General features: G+C 39.0%; 1 protein-coding gene across 1 annotated transcript in view; it reads right to left on the reverse strand.

Annotated features, from left to right (window-relative positions):
• Nucleotides 1-622: 622 nt before the first annotated feature.
• The window catches only part of CEP170 (centrosomal protein 170), a 101262-nt gene continuing 75722 nt past the window's right edge, over nt 623-26162 (reverse strand). Inside the window, exons 14-20 of the mRNA XM_081114487.1 lie at nt 18821-19055; nt 13196-13343; nt 11015-11185; nt 7940-8028; nt 5985-6078; nt 4506-4557; nt 623-2957 (exon numbers count right to left, since the gene is read on the reverse strand). Coding sequence (XP_080970613.1) covers nt 2668-2957; nt 4506-4557; nt 5985-6078; nt 7940-8028; nt 11015-11185; nt 13196-13343; nt 18821-19055 — 1079 coding nt within the window. The 3' untranslated portion in view covers nt 623-2667. The remainder of the gene's footprint in view (nt 2958-4505; nt 4558-5984; nt 6079-7939; nt 8029-11014; nt 11186-13195; nt 13344-18820; nt 19056-26162) is intronic.

Consider the following 26162-nt stretch of genomic DNA (forward strand, 5'->3'; position numbering starts at 1 on the left):
TAGTTGCAAGATTTCTAACTCTGCTCCGTGGCTTTCTATTGTGATTACATGGGACTCAGGCCACTGGCCAGCTGCCCACTGTAGCAGGCATGAGGGACATGACCCATCTCTGAAAAAACCGCATGAAAAACAAAGCTGTCAGAGATTCCCAGCCACATGGTGTGGTCTGATGCGGCAGGCCGAGGTCTGGTCTGGGAGGATTTGCTTAGAAATGTCCCAAGAAAATAAGGCAGCCCAGCCGGTGTGGCTCAGGGGTTGAGCATCGACCTATGAACCAGGAGGTCGCGGTTCGATTCCCGGTCAGGGCACATGCCCGGGTTGTGGGCTCAATCTCCCGTAGGGGGCGTGCAGGAGGCAGACAATCAATGAGTCTCATCATTGATGTTTCTCTCTCTCTTCTCCCTTCCTTTCTGAAACCAATAAAAATATATTAAAAACAATCAAACAAAAAAAGAAAATAAGTCAGCCTTCAGCTCCTCTTACCTGTGCTGCTCTTACATATCAATTAGAATGCAAGCATCATCCTACTGCTAGGCTTTGGGAAACGGTGTGTAAATGGTTATTTGGCAATGTGATGAAGTATTAGCCATCCAGATGGTCTAAGAAATATACAACCATCACATAAAGTTCCAGAAACACTTTATTTAAAAATGGAGTTGTAAATGCATTAACAAAATAACATAAGTAATAAATGTAACAAAAATAAATAAGGAGAATAATGTATTCATAAAAAATAAAAATAACATAGTAAAAGGCCAAATGTTTATATTTAAACAAAACTGTGTAAACACTTAAACAATAATGTAAGTAGACAGACGCCGATATTTTCCTAAACAACTCCTTATCTGCTACTTCCAAGTGGATAGAATCGGTACCCAAACAATTGAAAAAAGAGGGAACAATGGTGATTATGTTTGAATTTTTTTCTTCAAATGGACTGACCCTGTTTTAATGTTTCATTTATTCCTTCAAAGCACTTGTATCTTTCCAATCATGTTCTTTAAAACCTTTTTTTCCGGTTTCCTTTATTAGCATGGGCAACTTAGCTTCATTAGGAGAACAGTTCATTTACCCTTTTAAAAAAAATTGAAGAAAAATATGAGATCCATTACACCGCAGATCTTTTTTGCACATCTCTACAAAAAAAAAAAAAATTTTTTTTTTTTTGCGTCTTTATTAAGTGGCCCAATGGTACAGGGTTTGTCAAATCCTGCAAATTTCTGAAGTGTACACAGTTTGTTTCTTAAAACAAATGTAGCACGGGATTATTGCTGAAATATTAAAGACCATTTCATACATTTGCAAAGGTTGCACTTTAATCTTTATAGACTGGTGGGGTCAAGGGGAAGCTCCAAGACTGCTAATAATACATGAATTAGATTCACCCAAATTATAGTGTTCTGGAAACATGAAGATAATCGCTTTCTTTTTCAACTTACCCAAACGTGACCTTACTGGAAAGAGAAAGGAAGAGGTTAATAGGAGATATTTTTCATAGGCTTCCTGGTTAGTAACACAGGCCCACGCCTTTGTCATGTCGCCTTGCCGGGTCCTTATATTGAGTAAGACAGACACACGGGGTTCACTACGGGGTCCTACAGGGAATCACACAAGCAACTCATTGCTTGGGGGTGACACTATCAACTAATCTCATGGCTACTGCTTCTCCAGGTCTCCTAATGAAGAAAATTTTCACTGCATGATCGTTGCAAGGGGATTTTTTTTCCAACTGTCACATATAAACTTGGTAACACCGGACCAATATACATGTTCTTAGTTTTAAAAATATACTCCACCTAAACTATCTGTCTAGTTTAATCTTTCTAATTATCATTTGCCCTAAAATGAGAGACAAACTCTTACTTCCATTAAAAAAAAAACAAAGAATATTGAAAAAAGTGCCAAATTCATCTCTTTGCAAGTGGAGTAAAATGCTGTGGGTTAGAACAAATAGTCTCATCAGTCTCCTATGTACAAAAGGCGGTTAGTGCTGACTGATACATAGATATGTCCACCTACCACTCCCAGCGGATCTTAGTGCAAACATAATAGTTCATCTCCGTAAGCCCCAAGGCAATTTATGTCGCTACGGAGTTACATAAATCACATACATGTTGGAAAATTTCAGAACACAAGAACGACTTGTGAAAGGTCAGCTGGACTGTGGACAGTTAGATGTCACTGTATCCAATGGTCATGAGTGCTAATATAAATCCTGTTATTAAGAAGCAAATATAAGTGTGTAACAAATCTGTACAGATGGAGAGAAAGTCCGTTTTGGGGAGCAGCTTGGCACAGAGGACACGGGGGTCAGAAATGGTAGGTATTTAGGTTGCTTGTAGGTCACAGCATGGCTTAAAAAAAAACTCACCAAAAACAAAGATCTGTGAAGGGAGAGGATGCAATGATACAGTTCAGTTTGAAAATCATGAAACCACAAAAGGTGACATTGGCACGGTGTGCTTTTCCTACATGTGCCCCGAGTGGCTCCCGGGTGGTTTGGAAGGATGGATCTGATGCCACATTATAGGGGAAAATAAATAAATAAAATTAAAAAGCCAGAGAGAGCCAGATTGTACTTGACCAAGCTGTCTTGTTTTGTGCAAGTCAACGCTATGCTGCTTCTAACGTTCCTAGTCTTTCCCCAGGTGCCTGCTTCCCAGGGAGTCATTCGGGCACCGGCACCTCCTCCTCCTCCCCGTCGGGGTTGAACCTGTTGAAGTGGATGCTGAAGTCAGCTTCCGACTCCGTGTTCTCAAACTCAGCTGAACTCGAGATGGCGGCAGGATGAAGAACCCTCGCGTCGGCCGGGCAAAGGGACGGGGTCTGCCCCGGGCTGCTGTGGTTGTTGACGGGGCTGGACTTCTGTTTGGGGGGAGACGGCAAGAGGGCATTGGGAAAGCCCATGTTGTTCAGAGCCTCCAGGGTTCCATCCGGGTCAATCATAGCATTGATCGCTGCAGGGAAAAAGGAATGGGGGGAAAGACAGCTGTCGATGCAGTACAGTTCTACAGTTCGGATGTGAGCATCGCTTATGACTAGGATAGTGCTTTGAGTATTGGGGCCTTTATTTGATGCTTAATTTTGGAGACGCCTTTCTATACTGTTTTGAAAACCCCACTCTCCATCATTCTGGGCCTGATCTAGACTATACAGGCTTTCCTGATGCCTGGAGTAGCTCACTTATGGGCATTTCAGAGCCTGATGGAAGACTAGGATTTGGACATGTGGAATTTAGAAGAGATCTTTTTAAAATGTGCTTTCATTATTTTAAGAGCATAAGTGAAAATATTGGTTATAATTTTAATGAACACTCCTAGCCCTATTAATCACTCAAGCAACTGGGGATCAGTTGCTACTGATGGGGTTTGGGGAAACTGACATACATGAGGCAGTCTGGTGCCCCCAGAGCATGTGGTCATCCTGCTGGTGAGAGCGCTAGGACATGAGCATGTGCAAGTGTGGATGTGTCACAGAGCCATGAGGATCCCCTCGTTGCCTAGATACTAACATCCCACAGCAGCCCCGGCAGGCCGAACAGATTTTGCCACCTCCATAGGAGGGGCCAGTTAAAACCAGTTTTCATCAAAAGATCTTTGAGCGGATGAGGAAAAACCGTAGTCAGTGATTTTCAACTTGGCACTGGATAGAGTAGAGTTGGGAGAAGGAAGCGCCATAGACTTAAGAATCACTTAGGAGACCTTTGCCAATGTTCACCCCCATTCTACCAGCGAACACTCATGACGTGAGCAGCCACTTTTACTCATGGGGGGTTGTCCGCACGCTCAGGTGTGCTGAGGCAGAATGAAGTGTGAGAATCACTTAGGTAGGACTAACATATCATGTCTATGATAATTCAAGCAATAAGAATTGAGTAGAATCAGCAGTTCACTCTGAAATCGGCCTGTTGTACCCCTGGGACTTCTGGGTCAAGACCTACGCAGGCATTAATGCATGATTAAGATCTGACGCACACCAATGCACGTCCCTGTCAAAGTTCTCAAGGCAAACTGAGCCTCTCTGCTCTCTCTCTTCCGGCCCCTGTGGCCAACACGATGCATCCATTTCTCGTTGCTCATCACACAATTATCATTTGTGTTACTAGTTCATCTGGGTTATACCACAAATATAACTTGAAAATTGCCAAACCAAATAAATAATTCTGTCAAGCATTTTAAGCTGCATATACATATTTTAATACATTATTTGATATATTTTTCACATATTAGTATTACATATAATCGGTAATAGATATAATACTATAAATTCATTTATAACATTCAGCAATATGCTCAAGATTTAACTTCATGTCTTTTTAATGATTTATAATGGGGTTTGAACTTTCTTATTATAAGTAATTTGGAAATGTCCAAATCTATATTTTTATCCATGTCATTACATTTAATCAAATAATGTTCTAATAATAAGAATATTCTGAAAAATACCACAACATGCACTGTCTTAAAACTGTTAGCTCTTTCTGCTTCATTCAGTAGTAAATTTACCTTGCAGCTGTTTTTCAACTCTTTTCAGCTCCTGTAATATGGAAGAAATCTCCTGGAGGGAAAAAAAAACAAAGAATGACCTCACTTTACGAAAAACATTTTTATTTGGCAATTCCTCTCAGACTCATCTTTATTTGGAATACTTAACATTATCCGCATGGCACTACATTTGTAGCAACAAGATATAAAATAAGTAGGCTATCCAATAAATACAATTCACATTTTAAAATCTTAAATTAATTTAAAAATAAAATTTCTTCTTTCAATGAAATGATAGAAAATGAAAAAAGTTCAAAATTAAGAAAAGATTCGGAAAAACTGGTACTGATCAGCCTCGCACACCTTTAGGAAAGAGCGTAAGGATTTGATTTTCTTTGGAAAAATGTCTAAGCTTCCAACCTCAGCGTTAGGATGCCTCACTGATCGAGAAAAATCTATACAAATTCTTGAGGAGGAGATAAGCAATTTAAAAACATTTTTTCTTTTTCTTTATGGATTAAGGTATTACATATGTGTCCTCGCCCCATTCCCCCCGACCCCACTCCCGTTCATGCCCTCACCCCCCTGTTGTCTGTGTCCATTGGTTAGGCCTATATGCTTGCATATAAGTCCTTTGGTTGATCTCTCCCTCTTACCCCCACCCTCCCCTATCTTCCCTCTGAGGTTTGAGCATCTGATCGCTGCTTCTCTGTCTCTGGATCTGTTTTTGTTCATCAGTTTATGTTGTTCATTATATTCTGCAAATGAGTGAGGTCATGTGATATTTATCTTTTTCTGACTGAATTATTTCATTGAGCATAATGCTCTCCAGCTCCATCCATGCTGTTGCAAATGGTTAAGAATGCCTTCTTTTTTACAGCAGCGTAGTATTCCATTGTGTAGATGTATCACAGTTTTCTAATCCACTCATCTGCTGATGGGCACTTAGGCTGTTTCCAGATCTTCGCTATGGTAAATTGTGCTGCTATGAACATAGGGATATATATGTCCTTTCTGATTGGTGTTTCTAGTTTCTTGGGATATAGTCCTAGAAGTGGGATTACTGGGTCAAATGGCAGTTCCTTTTTTAGTTTTTTTCCTCAAAAAAAAAAACTAAAAATGGAGATAAGCAATGTATTAAGCAAATGGAAGTGAGCCATGTCAACTTATTTTCAAAACTGTCTACTTATGACATATGATTATTACATGAACACAAACGCATAACAGTAAGAACCACAAAAGCTCCTCCTCTACACCCTCTATCCTTGTTTATTTGGCCCATGTTAGCCTTGAGTTTGACATGCTTGCTCTACAATTTTGAAGTAATCAACATCTTAAACTCCTCTGGGAGTTGGTTTAAGGCATAAAATTTCTAAAACATGTGCATTTACATCTTCCTTTAAAAATGTATATTAACAAACAGCTCAAAAATAAGCATATCATTCCCCCAAAATAAAACGCTGCTATTAACATGTTTTAATAGTTCAGAAAAGTTAGTACCATGCTTGAGGTTTTCACAATGGGAACTTCACTTTCAGCTCTTAGCTTGCTTTCTATTTCATCCCAATTCCGATCTTTATCTTTAAATAATATTCTATAAATAAAAAAACAGAAGCACTTTAATTTTCATATTTAGAAGCCTATCACATTTTTAACAACAATACAAAAACAAAATCTTTTTTCAAGCCTTCACAAGGATAAAGAACTACCTAAATATTACGTAACTGTGAATTAAATCCTAAGCCAATATTGCTAATGAACTCATTTATGTGAGAGATCTGTATTAAGAAAGTAACTGAGTAGTTCTGAATATACACATAAACTCTTGTATTGACCTCACTCTTTATTGAAAACCAAAATATAAAACAAATGTAGATGACATAACACCCCAAATTGTATCTGATATTTGTAATTAACCATCAGTTATAATGAAAACACAACTTTGTTCAGATAGAACATACATGGTATAAGCATAAGATGAAATTAAGATAAAAATAGGTTGAAGTAGGTATGAAAAATTGTGTCTCTTAAGACCTCTTTCTATAGGAAAAGGAATCCTATTGATTGAGCAAAGTGTGAACATTATTTTAAAGACTAAAAATTGATGTGCTTAACTGTTTTTCTTTACAAATCTTCCTTTTGATAACACAATCGCCAATAAAGACAATTATTTTTAGAAACTAAACTCAAATATGTTAATTTATAAAGTACCACAACATTTTGATTTGCCACTCAAATGTGGAATGGCATCCTTTTCCCCCCCAGGACTTTGGATCCGAGACATGACTCAGCAGGTTTAGAGAGATGCAATTACGAGGCATCCTCCTGGTTCTTTGAAAATTTCTTCACTGAGCCTGGAAATCCAACTTAACTGCCTTATATAAGCATCCACACTGTACAAGTAAGTAAATTACTTATTTGTATTTCTTAAAGATCAATGGCCAGGGTCAACTTATTTGAAAACAAAAAATTCATCAATATCAAATCTACATTTACAAATAACCATGATTCAAAAGGCAATAATGGTTCTAGAATCTGATACAGGAACATTCTGATCGACTGCTGAATTTTTAAAACCCCCCAAATAAACCTCCTTGCCAGACATCTAAGAGCTGTTATCCTAATGACCAGGCTGCTATTGCACAGATAAATGATGCTGTGCATTGTAAAAGAGACTTAACAGCGCTAGGACCGGGGGGAAGGAAGAAAACAAGGACTATTTCATGGACCAACTTGGAACTATAATGGACTTGTATTATATAGGAAGTCTGCTTAGCCCCTTAGTGCTGAAAATTCAGTGAATTTTGCCAGTACCTAAAGCCTTTTGACATACATTTTCTGAGTCTTTTAAAAGTACACATACCCTTTACTGATGAGGAAGATAAAATTAGAGGAAAGTTTGAGGTCTTATAATAGAAATCTCAAAAGTCTGTTACTTTAAAACACCATTATAATGTGGAAAATTGCTTCTGGTAACTAATAAAATTAAACCGAGTGAGTATAACTATTCGCTTTTAATGATAAGGGACATTTATTTCTTTTTTTGTCCCCTGCACACTGCCCATTTCGCTCGCGGCTATTACTTCTATCTAAAAAGCAAGGGACATGGTGGAGGCAGAGTAAGAGTCATTGCCACTGGCTTCACCAGTTCCTAGGAGCAGTGCTAGCAGGCTTAAAAAATGTGAGCAGGCCGGCCAGCATGGCTCAGTGGTTGAGCATCGACCTATGAACCAGGTCATGGTTCAATTCCCAGTCAGGGCACATGCCCGGGTTGCAGGCTCGACCTCCTGTAGGGGGTGTGCAGGAGGCAGCTGATCAATTATTCTCTTTCATTATTGAAGTTTCTCTCTCTCCCTCTTCCTTCCTCAATGAAATCATTAAAAACATATTTTTAAAAACCGTGGAACAGGCAACTGTTGCTAATAAAAGCAGGAGGTAAAGCCACACTGCAGTACCTGATCTTCCCGGCTGTTTTGTCTATGGACTGTCGGATCTTCCTGGAGAACTGGAAGACGGACGAGAGCAGCAAGTTATCTCCCATGACCTGAGCAGCCAGAGAGAACGCAGACGTTAGCACATCCCCGCGGCCCTGACTCCACAGCAAGCACGCTGTCCCAGCTCCCTGTGTTCAGGCATTTAGTATGCATGCCAGTTATAATCAAAGACCAAGGAAGATGTAATTAGCGTAATGCATAACCACATGGAGGGAGAAATATTTGCAAAGGAGTTCCTTTTTATTAACTGACTTGTAAAGTTGCCCTATTGTTTTGGTCATATCCCTTCATCCCACCATGATCCTGTCTCTCACACCCCCAATGAAATGACCATAAGAGGGAAAGCATCAAGAATTGAGAACACTAAATTTACTAGCTATTCTTTCATCAGATCATATGAATACAGAGATGACGAAGATTATAATTCTTGTTCTCCGGAAGTCTAGTGGGACAGACACATTTTAAAAATTTACTCAAAATGTAAGTTTTTATAATGGGGGTTGGTACCTCCCCAGTTGAAATTCACGGGCAAAACCAGAGGTCAGGCCCGCTTGGCATGGCTCAGTGGTTGAGCGTCGACCTATGAACCAGGAGGTCATGGTTTGATTCCTAGTCAGGGCACATGCCCGAGTTGTGGGCTCGATCTCCAGTATGAGGTGTGCAGGAGGCAGCCGATCAATGATTCTCATCATTGATGTTTCTATCTCTCTCTCCCTCTCCCCTCCTCTCTGAAATCAATAAAAGTATATTAAAAAAACAAAACCAAACCAAAAAACCAGAGGTCAACAAACTTCTGCAAAGGGCCAGGGAGTGAAGATTGGGGCGAGGCTCTCTGTCACTACTGAGCTCTCGCTGCAGCGTGAACACAGCTGCAGATACCGCACAGGCCAGTGGAGTAACACCTGCCAGCAACAGGTGACAGAGGCACAGCCAGCAGAACGCTAGGAGGAGGACTACGCTGGGGGCTCAGTGGTGGGATCCCAAACCAGCTCCTTGGCCTGAGAACTGTACCTGGATGCTAGGAAAACCCAGAAAGCAACATAATGGCTTTGGATGTTAAGAAGCTTTAGAGATCTATACACAGTAATATATAGGAAATACAGCCAACTATTCTACAAGAATGTAAGTAAGTGCTAAAACTAAATGTTGCGATTCCGTGCAGTAGGAATTCTAAGGAGAAGGATTTCTGTGAATAAGGCATCAGGAAAAGTAGACCCGGAGAATGACAAGGACTTGAATTTAGGGGGATAAAGGGTTAATTAGAATATGAAAAGCAACAGTGGGCAATGAACGCTACAGAGCACAGTGGCACTTTGTGAGCCTTGAGGAATCCAATCCAAAGAGTGGAAGACACATTCATTAGGGATGAAGTGAGAAGGGGCTGGGTAGTCTAGGGGAACATTAAAAAAGAAAAGGATATCTCTTTTTTCTACCCCATAAAGTGCAGCTCATTGTCACAGTATATTGTATATTGAAGATTTTCTGATATTAAGCTGGAGATAACTATCAACCTAGATGCTTCCATTCTCCTTAAAAATATAACTTCTTCCACATAGTTTAATTACATTTAGACAAATTTATCTTCCCGGACCGCAGGCAGAATGTAGATAAGATCAGAGAATGGGTCCTTTTCCTGACACCAAGAACAATAAATAACTATCAGGCCAGGCCAGGACCATCTAGCATCCTGCAACAGTGCCTAAGGAGCCGGCCACATGCTTTTCTACCAGAGGGAGATTTAAAAAAATATATTTTAATTGATTTCAGAGAAGAAGGGAGAGGAAGAGAGAGAGATATCAATGATAAGAGAGAATCATGGATCGGCTGCCTCCCGCACGCCCCACACTGGGGATCGAGCCCACAACCCGGCTATGCGCCCTGACCTGGAATCAAACCCTGACCTCCTGGTTCACAGGTCAATGCTCAACCACTGAGCCACACCAGCCCGGCCATCAGAGGTAGTTTTTCACTACTCTGTGCTATTGCAAACATACATATTCACGTATACTAACTTTTAGCTCCTATTCCTTAAATCCAGGGATCCATAGATGCCAGCCTAGGATCAAACCCTTCTGGTCAACGGCTTCTTTCTAGATCAGTGATGGCGAACCTTTTGAGCTCGGCGTGTCAGCATTTTGAAAAACCCTAACTTAACTCTGGTGCCGTGTCACATATAGAAATTTTTTGATATTTGCAACCATAGTAAAACAGAGACTTATATTTTTTATATTTATTTTATATATTTAAATGCCATTTAACAAAAATCAACCAAAAAAATGAGTTCGCGTGTCACCTCTGACACGCGTGTCATAGGTTCGCCATCACTGCTCTATATTCTCCTTCTACCCACGCCCTAGCTGGGAAGCTGGACCACCTCTGTGTATCACTCCTGAGTTAGCTCTTGGGTGTTTTCCCTTCAGTGAAATACTGTTCATGTTTTCTTTTGTTTTGAAATAGATTTTTCTATTGGATTGTTTTGTCTTTTTAACTGATTGGTAAGATTCTTCATATATTATAGATACTAATCCTTTGCCGGTTGCCTGTTTAATATACTCAAATTTATCAATGTTTTAAAGTCAAAACTTTTTGTGTCTTTTACAAAATCATTCCCTACTGCAATGTTGAAAGATAGTATATTTTTACTAAAGGTTTTACTTTCACCCTGTAAAACTTAACTCGTTTGGAGTTATTTGTATATGAGGTGATGTCAAGATGGAATTTCATTCTACCTCTAAAGACAAGCATTTTTGCCTGGCTGGGGTGGCTCAATGGTCACGGTTCGATTCCCAGGAAGGGCACATGCCCGTTTGCAGGCTTGATCCTCAACAGAGGCATGCAGGAGGCAGCTCATCAGTGATTCTCTCTCATCACTAATGTTTCTATCTCTCTCTCCCTCTCTAAAATCAATAAAAATATGTTTTAAAAAAACAACCAAAAAAGACAAGCACTTTTCCCAGCCTAGTTATTGAAGAGTTCCTCCTCTCCCACAGACGGACATCCCTCTCTGCCGCCAGTTGACGCCGATGGTTTACATACCTCATCTCTGCTCCAGGTTCTCCGCCTCGTGATTGTTAAGTGATCAGGAGGCTCTGGCGGTTGAGGCCTTGAATCGTTAGCCCGACAGTTGTTTCCATCCGGTGTTTTAGAATTAACCAATGGCGGGATCTTTCGGAAGTTGAGGCTTTCATCAAAAACTCGATCAACCAGCTAATAGGACAAGAGCAAACCTTTATGAGAATAATTTGGAAAAGCAGAGATATTGGCATTATCATTTTTTATGATTAGACAGAAGTTATTTCATTCTCAGGTAGTAAGAGAAGCATGATATCTTCAATAAACCAATTACTCTTTCTTTTCATAAGCACTCCAAAGGTGTCTTTTATAAAATAAATGTTCATCTACATAGATTCTATTTTCAAAATCCAAAATACAGAGCTATTATCAATTTGATTCTTCCATGGACAAGATTTCCCCCAAATGGAAAACGGATGGTAAATTGGAAAAGCTGAGCCATGTAGATGGACAAGGAGCTCATATTACTCACATTGCCTTACCAGTGTAAAATAATGGTTCTGTTTCTTTTAGTTTCCTATCTTGGTTTTTTTCTTTTTTTTTCTCCCCAAATCCAGGTGCTAAATTTCTTCATAGATACACAAATTGCAAATTCCAATTAAATTTACAAAAGGAAAAAAATTTAAATCTACAAAATAAGTATGTTGGTCTTAAAGAAATTTTTAACAATGCGACAGAAATTACGTATTCCTCCAACAAAAAGGATATACTGCCACCTACAGTTCAAACTACACACGTATAATACAAAGTAACTCGGGTTTACTGAAGAAGGAATATATTCTAGTACAATATTCAGAAATAAAAAAGAAAACAAAAGTCTATTCAATGAAATGTATGAATAATTTTACTGGGTCTGAGTGAATCATCATGTTAGATAAAATTTAGTTAGACAGCTGAGAAAATATTATCTTTATCATTTTAATGTACCGAAAAAATTGTGTATGTCTTGCCACCAAGAAGATTCTGTTTTTCACCAAAAAAGGATAATTTTATATACATAGACAGTTAATCAACATGGTAACAAAACTACACAGACTGATGAAGCACCATTTACCAAATTAGGCAACACATAAAGGGGAAAAAACACCAAAAAGTGACTATTAAAAAGTTAGACTATAAAAGGAGTGTGACAAGAAGCAACCAAAGACAGTATTATTAGCATCGATAACCAGAATTAAACTTCTCAAAAAGGGTAGCCATTTTTGGTTAATATTGGGAACACTATTTTATAAATTAAGGATGTGGAATCATTAATATTGGAGGCTGGCAAATGTTTTTCTGTGAAGGGCCAGAGAATAAATATTTTAGTTTGCGGCCATCCAGTCTCCGTCCAACTACTAGATTCTGATATCGTTAAACAATGAGTGTGGCTTTGTCCTAATAAAACTTTAATCCATTCTTTCAAGTGCCAAGCTTTTGTTTGTGTTTCTGCACCAAATCAAGAGAGCCAACATGACCAGAGTACCATCAATTTTACATTGTGTTAACGGTACCTTCTGGAGCAATGTTAAGTAAATGCTGCCCCCTAGAGGTGGAAAGCAGGAACGATGGTTTTGGAAGGACAATAGCCTGTTAATTTACATTACACAGAGTTTACCAGAAAGTTGCAAGATTGAAAATATATATATTTGTGTGTGTGTGCACGAACATATATATGTATACACATATATATACACACATGTAAATTTTTAAAGGATATTGTGTATATATGTTTGTGAGTAGAAGTGAAACTAGAATTTTTCTTTCCTTGCCATTAGAGCCATCTCCTAATTAATTAGCTAGGAAAATACTTTTTTAATTGAAGTATTTTCACAGTCAAATTTTACAGAAACTTTATCAAATTCTGGCTTGCTTTTCACATACCATTTATATTCATATTTTAAGTGAAACTGTGTACCAATCGCAAAGTACTTATTGTAAATAATATCACAACTTCATGTCAATATTAGTAGTAGACAAGGGTTAGTCTTTACGAGTGTTGTTACAAACACATAAAAGCAATCTGTTAGAGCAAAGATGGAAAATGCAGAGCTTCGTGCAAACAGGGAGGGTGGACGTAAGTAAAATAAACTGCGCAAAAAGCTAAAAGCAAAAGAAATAAAGAAAAGAAAGAACCTTATGCATTTCTCCATGAGGCTCTCCTACCTCTTCTCTAGTGTCTATGGCAGAGCCAGGGGTGGTGGCGGCAGTGCTTACTGTGGTACTAGGGGCAGTGCCCGAGGACGTCACCGAGTCTATCTCGCCGGCTACGTCGTTGATTTCCCGAGCAATGAGAGCAAGGTCTTGGCTGATCCTGGAATATTTTAAAAAAGAAGTTTAATCCCTTTTCAGGAACAGCTCTAGAAACATCATTTATGATGGAACCAGTTATGTAAGTTGTACATCTAAACATGTGTACCCCAAGTTTAAGGTTCTCTGGAAATGCTAACTATTTTGATGTTTGGAATCTTAAAGTTTAATTTTAAAAAAATGAATAAGCCCTGGCCAGTGTGACTCAGTGGTTGAGTATCGACCTATGAACCAGGAGATCACGGTTCGATTCCAGGTCAGGGCACATGCCCAGGTTGTGGGCTCGATCCCCAGTGTGGGGCGTGCAGGAGGCAGCTGATCCATGATTCTCTCTCATCATTGATGTTTCTATCTCTCTTTCCAGCTCCCTTTCTCTCTGAAATCAATAAAAATGTATTTAAGAATAAATATTAAAAAAATTAAATTAATAAAACTAAATTCCATATAATCTTAAGTTGTTATTTTGAAAAATATACTTTAAACACCCTGAAGTAGTGATATGTTTTTTAAAACACACTTGGATGAGAAAAAGCATTACAACTTTATTTTCACTAACTTCTAACAGAAGCTTAGCATTTTCAGTTATAAATACAAGCAGCAAACAGTAGTAGTATTAGCAATACTGGTGATTTCTGACACCAACAGAAATCACATTATAGTTGCTACAGGTAACTCAAAACATTTAGTCATCACTACTTCAAAATTACTGCAGTCATTAAGCTCACAGCAATGATGGTCACTTCGGTATTTTAACAAAGAACCATATGTTACTACTAGAGGCCTGGTGCACGAATTTGTGCACTGGTGGGGTCCCTCAGCCTGGCCTGCGCCTTCTTGCACTCCGGGACCCCTTGTATGTTACTATACCGCTTCAGTGGTATTTTGATAACTATCCAGTATTTCAATATAATTGTGTTTCTCTGCAATTCCATGTTTATGATTTAGAAAGACTGTCCTGAGAAGCGCTCCGTAGCTTCTGCAGATGGCCAAAGGGGTCCATGGCACAAGAAGAACTGCGGGGAGCACTTTACGCTCCTGTGTACATCACTTCATAGTACACATACGTCATCCGAGGGCCACAACGTTCTTGTGAGGTAGGTCTTATCTAACTGATTATGGGTAAGGACACATTCTGACAGAAGCTGAGTGGCTTGCTCATGACCACACAGCATAAAGGCAGCTGTGGCAGGACCACACCTCAGGTCCTCTGATGATCACTGGTAAGAGTTATTTAGTTCTTTATGAACATGAGCTCGTTTCCATAAAGAACTAAGTAACTGTTCCCAGTGCTCAACCACTGAGCCATGCCAGGCAGGCTACTGCTATGTTTTTAAGAGGGAGAAACTCACAAAATCTACCACTGATACTACTGCTTTCCTCCAAAAGATTTCAGTTCAATGAAACTTCAAAGTTTCCAACTTCAAACATCGGCTGCACATGAACTCAATTTTGGCTGCTCCCTCAGGAAAGGTTTTGAAAACACAGAACATTCTAAAAGTACATGTTTAAGCTCCCTATGACTTTAAAATCCAAAGGACAATGTAGCATTTGTTGTTAGCTTGAAAGACTTACAAGGAATGGAGTATTTGCATAAAATTTTAACTATAAATTTAAAAAGAGAAGCTAGGTTGAGGCTTATGGCCCAACAGAAGCAATCTGTGGTCAGTTCCTGTTTTATCTACCAGAGTGAATATTTCCTGGTCCCTCATTATGTGTCCCGCACTGTGTGTGGCCCTAAGAGCTATAGTGGTGAAGAAGCAGTTAGGGTCCCCCTAATAAGCTTAGAATAATGTAATAAGTACCATTATAATAAAATATATAATCACAATCACTATATTATAATATAACTAGAGGCTCAGTGCATGAAATTCGTGCACTCGGGCGGGGGGGGGGTGTGTGTCCCTCAGCCCAGCCTGCGCCCTCTCGCAGTCCGGGAGCCCTTGGGGGATGTCTGACTGATGGCTTAGGCCCGCTCCCCATGGGCATAAACTGGCAGGCGGACATTCTTAGCAATGCCGCAGAGGCAGGAGAGGCTCCCGCCACCACCACTGCGCTTGCCAGCCGTGAGCCCAGCTTCTGGCTGAGTGGTGCTCCTGCTGTGGGAGCACACTGACTACCAGGGGAAAGCTCCTGCGTTAAGTGTCTGCCCCCTAGTGGTCAGTGTGCATCATAGCGGCTGGTCATTCCACTGTTTGAATGATTTGGATATTAGCCTTTTATTATATAGGATGAGCATCATTTCAAAGCTTTATATTCATCAACTCATTTAATTCTCACAACCACCTGTAAAAGAAGTATTATCATCTTGTTTTACAGATGAGGAAAATGAGCCTTAGGCGAAGTTATGTGACCAGTTTTTGGTTAAGGTCACAAATGGTAAATGGTCTAACTAGATCTTTTTATGTCATGCTACATCTGACATTACCATTCCATATATAATTTTAAAAACTTGTTAAATGTTGATGTAATTCTTTTGAGAAAAGGTTTAAAGTGTTCCCCAGATGATTTATTCAATTCCTGCAATTTCCTGAAATAAAAGAACAAGGACAAGAAACAGGATAACCAGGCTTAATGAGATAAAAAACAATCATACAAAAATCAATTTGTTTTTAAGGTTTTCTAAGCAGACATTTGTACAATGAAATTTCTGACATTTGTAGAAAGCAGTATGAATTAATTAGAAACAACACAGACCACAGCAATGTCAACATGTTATGCATGTTGTACTAAAACTGTACTAAAATGAACTCAATGTATATACAATAAGCACCAAACAAGCCCTCTTTTAATTTGCAAGTATGCTGTGTATACGTCAGCTCTTTCTTTGCATGGCAATTCCTATCTTAAAATTGACTTAATAATACAGATCATTAAATTTAAATCCACACTGCTTAAAAATCTCAACATCTACTAAAAACAGTATTAGTAAAAGGCAAATTATTAAAAGAAATGAATATCTTCAAGTAGAAATAGCAAATTTATAATGCAATATAGGTTATGAATCTGCATATGGTTGTTAAATCTAAACTTACAAATTATGCGATGCTTCTAGATTATGCTAATAGAAAATTTTACACCTCTTGTATCTGCTTTTTTTCTAAATCCAACCTTATAATGCCTGCTCTTCTAAAAATTTGTATATTTTTATTGATTTCAGAGAGGAAAGGAGAGGGAGAAAGAGATAGAAACATCACTGATAAGAGAGAATCATCATGCCGAGACCGGTTTGGCTCAGTGGATAGAGGGTTGGCCTGTGGACTGAGGGGTCCCAGGTTCGATTCCGGTCAAGGGCACGTACCTGGGCTGCGGGCACATCCCCAGTGGGAGATGTGCGGGAGGCGGCTGATAGATGTTTCTCTCCCATCGATGCTTCTAACTCTCTCTCCCTTCCTCTCTGTAAAAAATCAATAAAATATAAAAAAAAAAAGAGAGAATCATCGATCGTCTGCCTCCTGCACACCCCCTTACTGGGGATCGAGCCCAAAACCCCGGGCGTGTGCCCTGACCGTATGGAACCAAGACCTCCTGGCTCGTAGGTCGATGCTCAACCACAGAGCCACGCGGCCGGGCCACCTTCACTCTTCTACTTGAGCAAAACTTCATACTTTTTCAACCTCTCATGTCACTCTGCCTTCTATGAGTTACACACACCTTTGCTTCCTCCCTTTAACTGTGAACTCTCTGAGGACATCCAGGCCCCAGTCACCTTCACAGCCCACTCAGCTAAGCACTGCTTCACTCACAGGAGCTGGTGAAGATTCTTTGTTGAGTGGATGGGGACTGTGTAGGTACAGGCATACCTCGCTTTATTGTGCTTTGATTGACAAAGTGTCCTATAGGAACACTGAACATCAACATCAACTTTCTACTTTCTTTCCTTCCCTGCTTTCTATCCTTCCTCCTCCCCTTTTTAATTCCTTAAAACAAACAATCAAATAAACAAACAAAATACCTTCTCTGGCTCTAGGAAATATGGTAGAAAAATATACTTCGAAAAGCTAAAATTTCAAAGGCACATTTTATTAGTATAGTGCTACTGACAAACTACAGGGAAAAGGCATAAGATCATTAAGGGTTACATGGCCTGGCCTTGGAGTCCTGCTCTTGATAATAAAATACACATGGACAGTAGTAATAAAATGCACGTCATAGCGCAGTGGAACCAAGTGAAACTCCACACACAGTTCCCATCCCCTTTCCCTCTGCATTCTTTTCGTTTGGGGGCGAGGGTGTGGGTTTGGCCAAGAAGGCTGTTTAGTGGTTCTAGTTTGGGGCGGAGAGCTTGAGAGGGGAGGCTCCCGAGAGGACGCAGACATGCACTCTGGTACCTCAGGCAGCACTTGAACTTGTGCGGGGACATCTCCACCGGAAGGGACAAATGATGAGACAAGAGCAAGGCCTGCCGCTGCCGGCTGTGGCACAGACTCCCTCACTACAGGAATTCTGTGGGCCTGTAAGAATCCATGCCTTCCTCTAACTAGAACGGGCTTACCCGCTTCAATAGTTATTCTCATGACAATGCTACTTATATGGTGACATAAAAATGTTTCAGCAGCACAATGGGATTAAGAGCATGTTCTCTAGGAGTTAAACGCAATTACAATAATTAAAAACAAAAAACTCTAAACATTACATTAAGATAATAAGCAGAAAAAACACAATTTACAGAAGTCAATAGAGGAAAGAAACAAAAGATAAAGACCATAGTGTTATAAGTTTATTTTTTTTAAAGCACCTATGGACTAATATGTAATTCTTTAATAATGTTGCCAAGTGTAAAACTTGATATTTTGCATGGATATGATGAAAGCATTTAGATAACATATGGTATCCGGCAATAAAATTCCTCTGATATCTTGAGAACTTTAAAAGTTATCTTTTAATCACTATAGCATCTGTTTGATTATAGCCTCTCTCAATGTTCAACCACAAGTTATCAATTAAAAATCACATCTGAATTTTACTTATTATATAACCTAACGGTTACAACAAATTTATTTAACAGAAAATAAACATATTTTGATTTAATTAAAGGGCTGAACTATACTTAATTAACGCATAAATGTGATACAATGTACCTATTCTAATTCTTCACAGAGAACATTAACCACATATCTCTAACAAGTACATTATTACCTCTTAAAAGAAAAATAATAAAAAATTTAGCTGTACAATTCTTCTAATTATATAGAGCTGATACTACCTCTCAAAAATTATATTGACTCATCAGCACCTCTATTATAAATAAAAAGCAATCAAAAGATATTCATTCCACAATATGTTAGTAACACTGGCATTGAAAATACGAAAGGAAAAAAAAATGAATGGAGAGTAATACTTCCGACAAAGCCAAGTTCACGGTTACCTGTGGCTCTCACCTCTTGGGCGGTTAGTACAGATCAAGTGGAAGCTGAACTTGGTTACCAAGGTGAAATGCTGGCACCCAATGTCCACCCTGAAAGAGAACCCACCGACACCAACCTGGCGATCTCCTCTCGATGAGCAGTCCAGTCTCGGATGTAGTCTTCCTGCTCTTTGATCCGGTGCTTGAACGAAGAACTTGTAGGCATGGCGGACCCAGAGCTCTGCAATCGCGTGGTTTTCAGGGCTGGAGAAGTACGTAGACGGGTATGTTTAGGGGAGTTACGGTTTGATCCGAATTCATCTTCTGAGGTGGAAGCATAATCAGTGGGAAAGCGCCTCCATCTTGAATTTACTAAATTAGTTTAATTATTAAAAAAAGAATTATTATGTCATCTATTAAAGGAGATCAAGTAAAAATCACGATTTCAAAAACACTACGAGAGCACACACATCATGATTTTCAATAACTGACATACACATACCTCACAAAAAACCATAAGTCTACTACTCCTTCAAGATAAAACATTACGGTTTGGTAAATTAAAAACAATGAACAATTAAAAATAACCAAAACACTGTGTTTTCCATAATATGGTGAATAAACATTCAGATGAAAACGTCACTAATGGTAAACAACTAAGCAAGCTCTATTCATACATGTGTAACGTAGGTAGTTTTTAATATTTCTCATTCGAGTGAAGATATGGATTTTTAAAAAATGACAGCAACAATAACAACAAAAATAAATTTAGGGAAAAGATTTCTTCATGCCACATGGACTTTCAACATGGAGATGACAGAAACCCTCTTTTCCCAACATACAAACGTGCATAATTCCTGCGTGGAAATTATGTCTTTATGGCAGAAAAAAAACATTACCTCTGTCACTCAACATCCTGTTACGCTATGATTGGAAAAAATCTGTTTACATGTAAAAACACGACAAAGCATCTTTAGTACAATGCCACTGCTTTGACACGGAGAGCAGCTGGTGAAACAGACAATGGCATAGAAGCTACGAGGAGCAAAACTTTGCAGGCTACTCTCACAACCACTGACATTTAGCACAGGAGATCACACTGGAAAACCAGTAAACAGATTAATGCAGACACTTCACCACCAAGACTGTTACAAGAATCCAACATAATCTGTGAAGCATAAATAGAGGTTAAAAAACAGAGAGATGCCTGGCCAGCATGGCTCAGTGGTTGAGCATCAACCTATGAACCAGGAGGTCGTGGTTTGATTCCCGGTCAGGGCACATGCCTCGGTTGCGGGCTCTGTCCCTTGTGGTGTGTGCAGGAGGCAGACGATCAATGATTCTCTCTCATCACTGATGTTGCTCTCTCTCTCCCTCTCCTTTCCTCTCTAAAATTAATACAATACACTCCATGAGGGCAGGAACTATGTCTGTATAATCCATCAGTGAATAGCTAGCACTTAGCAGAGTGTCTAGTTACCAATGTTTCATATGTTTGAATAAATAAATTAATTCCTGGATATGACCGTCTGCTTTTCTCGGATTAGGAAAAACCTAATAAAAAGCATGAGATGGTATTTTGGGTTCAAAGTAACAAAACCTTAGCCCCTGCTGTAAGTTCCAACTGCTAATAATATTAGTAACATTTTTCTCTCTCTCTCTTCACAAACAGAAACTGGCCCAGTTGGTGTGGCTCAATGATTGTCAACCTATGAATCAGGAGGCCACAGTTAGATTCCCGGTCAGGGCACATGCTCGGGTTGTGGGCTCGATCCCCAGTGGGGGGAATGCTGGAGGCAGCTGATCAATGATTCTCTCTCATCATTGATGTTTTTATCTCTCTCTCCCTCTCCTCTCCTCTCTGAAATCAATAAAAATATATTTAAAAACACAGAGAGACTATGGCTAATTTACAGTTACAATACACTCCATAGGGCAGGAACTATGCCTGTGTAATCCACCAGTGAATAACTAGCACTTAGAAGGTTGTCGGGTTACAGATGTTTCATGTTTTTGAATAAATAAATTCCTGGATATGACCATCTGCTTTTCTTGAATTAGGAAAAACCTAATAATAAAAAGCATGGGATGGTTTTTGGGGTTAAAAGTAACAAAACCTCAGCCCCTGCTATAAGTTCCAACTGCTAAAAATATTAGTAACATTTTTCTTTTTCTCTCTCTCTCTTTAAAAACAGAATCTGGCCCGGCTGGTGTGGCTCAATGATTGTCAATCTATAAACCAGGAGGCCACAGTTAGATTCCAGGTCAGGGCACATGCCCGGGTTGCCGGCTTAATCCCCAGTAGGGGGTGTGCAGGGGGAAGCTAATCAGTGATTCTTTCTCATCACGGATGTCTCTATCTCTCTCTTCTTCTCTGAAATCAATAAAAAAACAAAACACACAACAAAAAAGCAGAAACTGACCCTGGGCTGTGTAGGTTGGTGAAGTTTAGAATTCCTTCATCTTATTCCCCTTGAATTTATATCTTTCCTGCCTTTTCCTCCTCAACTACATTTTTGCATGGGGCCTTTTTTTTTTTTTTAAATATATTTTATTGATTTTTTACAGAGAGGAAGGAAGAGAGATAGAGAGCTAGAAACATCGATGAGAGAGAAACATCGATCAGCTGCCTCTTGCACATCTCCTACTGGGGATGTGTCCGCAACCCAGGTACATGCCCTTGACCAGAATCGAACCCGGGACCCTTCAGTCCGCAGGCCGACGCTCTATCCACTGAGCCAAACCGGTTTTGGCAATGGGGCCTTTTAAGGCTGAGTTGGCTTGGAGATAAATTGGATATCTGAGCTGGCTCTCAGATAAAAGAGAGACATCTGCAATCAGGAATATGCCATAAATCAGGGACTACCCATTTGTTCTGATTGACATCCTATGGGAAGCTCCTGGAGCTCAGAACTAGAGTCATGGGTGTAAGAGAATGAAGATATGCAGAAACTTCATGGCTGTCTACAGAAGTGCATGCAAACCCATATGCAGAACTCTGGGAAATTAATTAGTGTTTTGAAGGGTGGATTAAATATACTTTCTGATTTTAACATCATCACTTATCATTAACATAAATAATACTTTTACTTTTACCATGGTGGAAATTTACTCATTTCGGGACATTTGAAAACTCCCTAATGGAACTGACCCGGAGAACTTGAAAACAATTTTCAGAAAAGTTTAGAAATAAGAGCAAAGTGGTTTTAGGAAAAAATTAGAAATACGGAAAACCAATTAAAATATGGCTAAAAACATCAGTAATATGGCAAAACAAATTCATACTTTTCATGAAAGGCATTTCATTTAATGTTAAATGTTTATATTGGTACCTTAGCATATTGTGCATAAAAGGAAATTGTTAAACAAGGAAAAGATCGTTTGTTAGATTAAACTTCCTGATTTGGAAACTATGGTAACCATACCCATTATTGAAAACTGTTTGGAGAGAGCAATGCCAACAACAAAGACTTTGTTTTCATAAACTGCAGGAGATATGAAACCACAAGCAGGTATGATGGGACCGAGGTGGGTAATTTAGAAAGAATGGCCACAATAGCTGATATGGTTCATGAGTGGCAGAGCGCAGAAAAGAGAATGAGAAGTGGAGACCACGTGCTACTAATGTGTGCTACACACCATGTGACAGTACATAAGCAGAGCCACACTAGAATGAACTTTTAATAATCTGAGTCCCAAGATCAGAAAATTGTGGAGAAATTTTGGAGGAAAAAAATAAAAGAAACACTTCATTTTCATAAGAAATTCATAAACTTTCCATGTATTTTTTTAGGTCTCTTTAAGAAGCCAGTAAAATGGTGATAGCTACTAATAACATCTTTAAAAGGAAAAGCAACCAAAAGAATAAAACATACTGTAAAACAGGAAGGTAGCATATCTAGGTTTGTTCTAAAATTGAGGGCAAAATGAGAGAGAAAGTAAGTAGGGTACAGCAGAGAAATGAAAATGATTGCTCTCCCAGGACTTCAGGGTTAGTTTTCCAGTGGAAAACACGCCACACACAGTGCACCGGGCAGCAAAGCTCAGGTGTCTCTGGACCCCTCAGCTTGTCTAGTAACAGCACAGACTCAAGTTAAAACAGAGCGGAACGACTCCTGGGGAGAAGGGGCTGGGAAGGGGACTTTAATACCAGGACCTCTGACCTGCTGTTTCTAAAGAACCTCTTTTAATACCTTTTGCCTTGCTTCTTAATGATAGCAGCTATACATTTATCTGAAGGAAATCTCTATAATCTGCTAGTTCTTGCAAAAGAAACTTCAAGTTAGAGTGTTTTTAACTTTCCCCAATGCCTATGTATTTAACAGAATTGTAGAATAGAATGGCCTTAGACGTTAGATAGCCTAAAATAGAGAAGAGACAACCCAGAGAGGCCCTTCCTTGTTTAACGCAAAGCCAAGTCTACCGACTCCGAGTTCAAAACTCATCCCTTACTATTCTGATTGCGTGACAAGTAAATGTTAGAAAATCTCTATTTTAAAAAATATTTCCAGTTAGACTAATTTTTTTTTTAAAAGGCACCCTCAATTTCTCATAGAACAATAGACTTTCATATTTCTACCTGTGTTGAAGAAAAATGTTACTTCAGCCTCTTGAATTTTATTCTGCTTAGGTAAAATCATTTATAGCAGTGGTTCTCAACCTTCTGGCCCTTTAAATATAGTTCCCCATGTTGTGATCCAACCATAAAATTATTTTCGTTGCTCCTTCATAACTGTAATGATGTTACTGTTATAATCGTAATGTAAATATCTGATATGCAGGGTGGTCTTAGGCGACCCCTGTGAAAGGGTCATTTGACCACCAAAGGGGTTGCGACCCACAGGTTGAGAACCGCTGATTTATAGAATTAAGTTTAATTTTATATCATTAGGCTTATTTGATATCTTGGCATTACTAAGGCATTTCAGATAAATCATTTGATTGAAAGTATGCATGGAGGTATTTGAAAGGCCAATCTCTGAGAGGTTTCTTGGTTGGTGTGGTGTTGAGTAGCACATATAATAAAATGAGAGGAAGTTCTAAGATGGGCTTAATTAGTTTCATAGCTAACCTGAAAATTATCTCAGCTACATTAACTATAAGCTTATTTTAGTTATACAATTATGCAATACTCCCTTCTTGTGGAATAAACTACAGCCACTATAAAAACATACCATGATCTAGAAAATTAAAAAATGGAAAGGTTATTAGGATCATTTATGTACGAATGGTCTGATTTCTTTTACTGTTACCAAAACTTTGTTGCTTTTAAAACACATGGACATTCATAGATGTAACAAAAGCATTTCAGACAATAAGCACCACATCTTCATATAATAATACTTTTGTGGGAAATTAAACCACAAACATATGTATTTTTAAGAGCATGTAGCAACAAGATCATTGAGGAAAAGATCCCTGAGAAATAACTTAAGCCATGAATACCCAACATTTAATCCCCCATCTATAAATTTTGAGGACTAGAATAAAAAAGGGAAAGCAGTATAAAAAAATTCTAAGGATATTAAAGTGTTGTTTTTATTTTTTAGAATGTATACTTAAAACATAATGAAAGTCAACTGCTTTATTTTGACAATTCAGGGTACTTAGTTTAAAACAGATCTTATTAATATAGATCTGGACGTTTCTATATAATGATATTAAATACTAATTGAAGGAGTATTTTTGAGAAAAAACTAGTTAAACTAAAAGTATATTATATCAGAATTAAAGAATTAAAACACCTTCACTCTTAATTTTGCTAAATCAGAGATTTCCACTTTTCTGTTTTTATCATATATATTTCTTTGAAAACCTTTTTTAGGCATAGCCTAAAATATGAAATATGAATTATTACAGGATTATTTTTACATATGCCAATTTGGGCTCTATCAGAGGCTCTAGGAACAGATAGTTCAAAGATTTTCAAAGTTTACAGTATGCATAGCAACACTGATCACATATTCCTTTAAATCATATTTCAGAAGCTAAGAATTTTATTTTCTTTTTCCACTCAAGATATTATGATTATCTTAAGTACAAATATCATAATATCAAAGACAATTCAATTAGCAACATTATAAAAATATGTCTGTCTGTTTTTAACTACCCACCCCATGTAGCTACTGTAAGTAGTACCACTGACTGACTGACATATTCTGGCCTCTGTCTTTCTAGATAAAATATAAATGTGCATCTTGGGAGAATCTGGATATACAATGCCGGGTCCTGACGGGGAACGTGGCATCAGGAGGAACATGAACTTGGTAAAAGGTCAGAATGACAAAGACCTTCATGTTGTGTATTGGCTTCTTATGTGTAACCCAGTGGAGTCCAGTCCTGGATTCTCATCTTGCCCCTTCATAGCTATGTGACCAGAGCAGGTGATTTCATCTCTTGCCTTAGCTACCTGAACGGGATAACTGCCAGCTGTTACACCCCATGATTTTAATTATTTAACACACTGCTCTTAAGTATGAAGGCTAAGATCTCATACCTCAGTGTGCCCTAGAGAATGTCCGTGAACAATTCAGGTACTTTATGGACACAGAAAACTGCATGTTTGTCAAGCTCTGTGTTCAAAGAAGCCGGAACAAAACTCATCCTTAAAGACGTGAAGATAATATGACATCTTACAGCTGCCTCGCAGACTTGCTGAAGTCATCACTTTTGGTTTGCATCTCAAATAAGCCCTTAAGTCAGACACTGAGGAGCAGCCCCAGATCGCTCGCGTGTTAAGAGCTACGAGGACAGAGGAAGAGGTGTCCCATGCAACCGGGTAACACACAGCCCATGCTACCACCTATGTTAGGACGGGGGGTACCGAAACGCTTTGGAACTTAGAGGCGAGGTGACGAAACAAGCAACATATCAGAGGACACCTCACAGAATGGGGCACAAAGCAAATGTGAGTTGAAGAGGCAGAGCCCTAAGGAACAACAGTATAACACTGAGTAAACATAAACCAAGAGATAGTAGTAGTTAGTTTAAAATGCTTGGTAATCAGCCTAACCAGTTTGGCTCAGCGGATAGAGCGTCGGCCTGCGGACTGAAGGGTCCCGGGTTCGATCCCAGTCAAGGGCATGCACCTTGGTTGCGGGCACATCCCCAGTAGGGGGTGTACAGGAGGCAGCTGATTGATGTTTCTCTCTCATCAATGTTTCTAACTCTCTATCCTTCTCCCTTCCTCTCTGTAAAAAATCAATAAAATATATTTAAAATAAAAAAATACTTGGTAATCAGCCTGGCTGGTGTAGCTCAGTGGATTGAGTGTCAACCTATGCACCAGGAGATCACCAATTTGATTCCCAGTCAGGACCCAGCCCATGTTGTGGGCTTGATCCCCAGTAGGGGGCATGCAGGAGGCAGCTGATGGATGTTCCGCTCACATCGATGTTTCTCTCTCCCTCTCCTTTCTCTCTAAAATCAATAAAAACATTTAAAAATACTTGGCAATCAACCTATGAACCACCAACTAAA

The sequence above is a fragment of the Myotis nattereri genome (assembly GCF_964212035.1).
Source record: "Myotis nattereri genome assembly, chromosome: 20".
Lineage (NCBI taxonomy): Eukaryota > Metazoa > Chordata > Mammalia > Chiroptera > Vespertilionidae > Myotis > Myotis nattereri.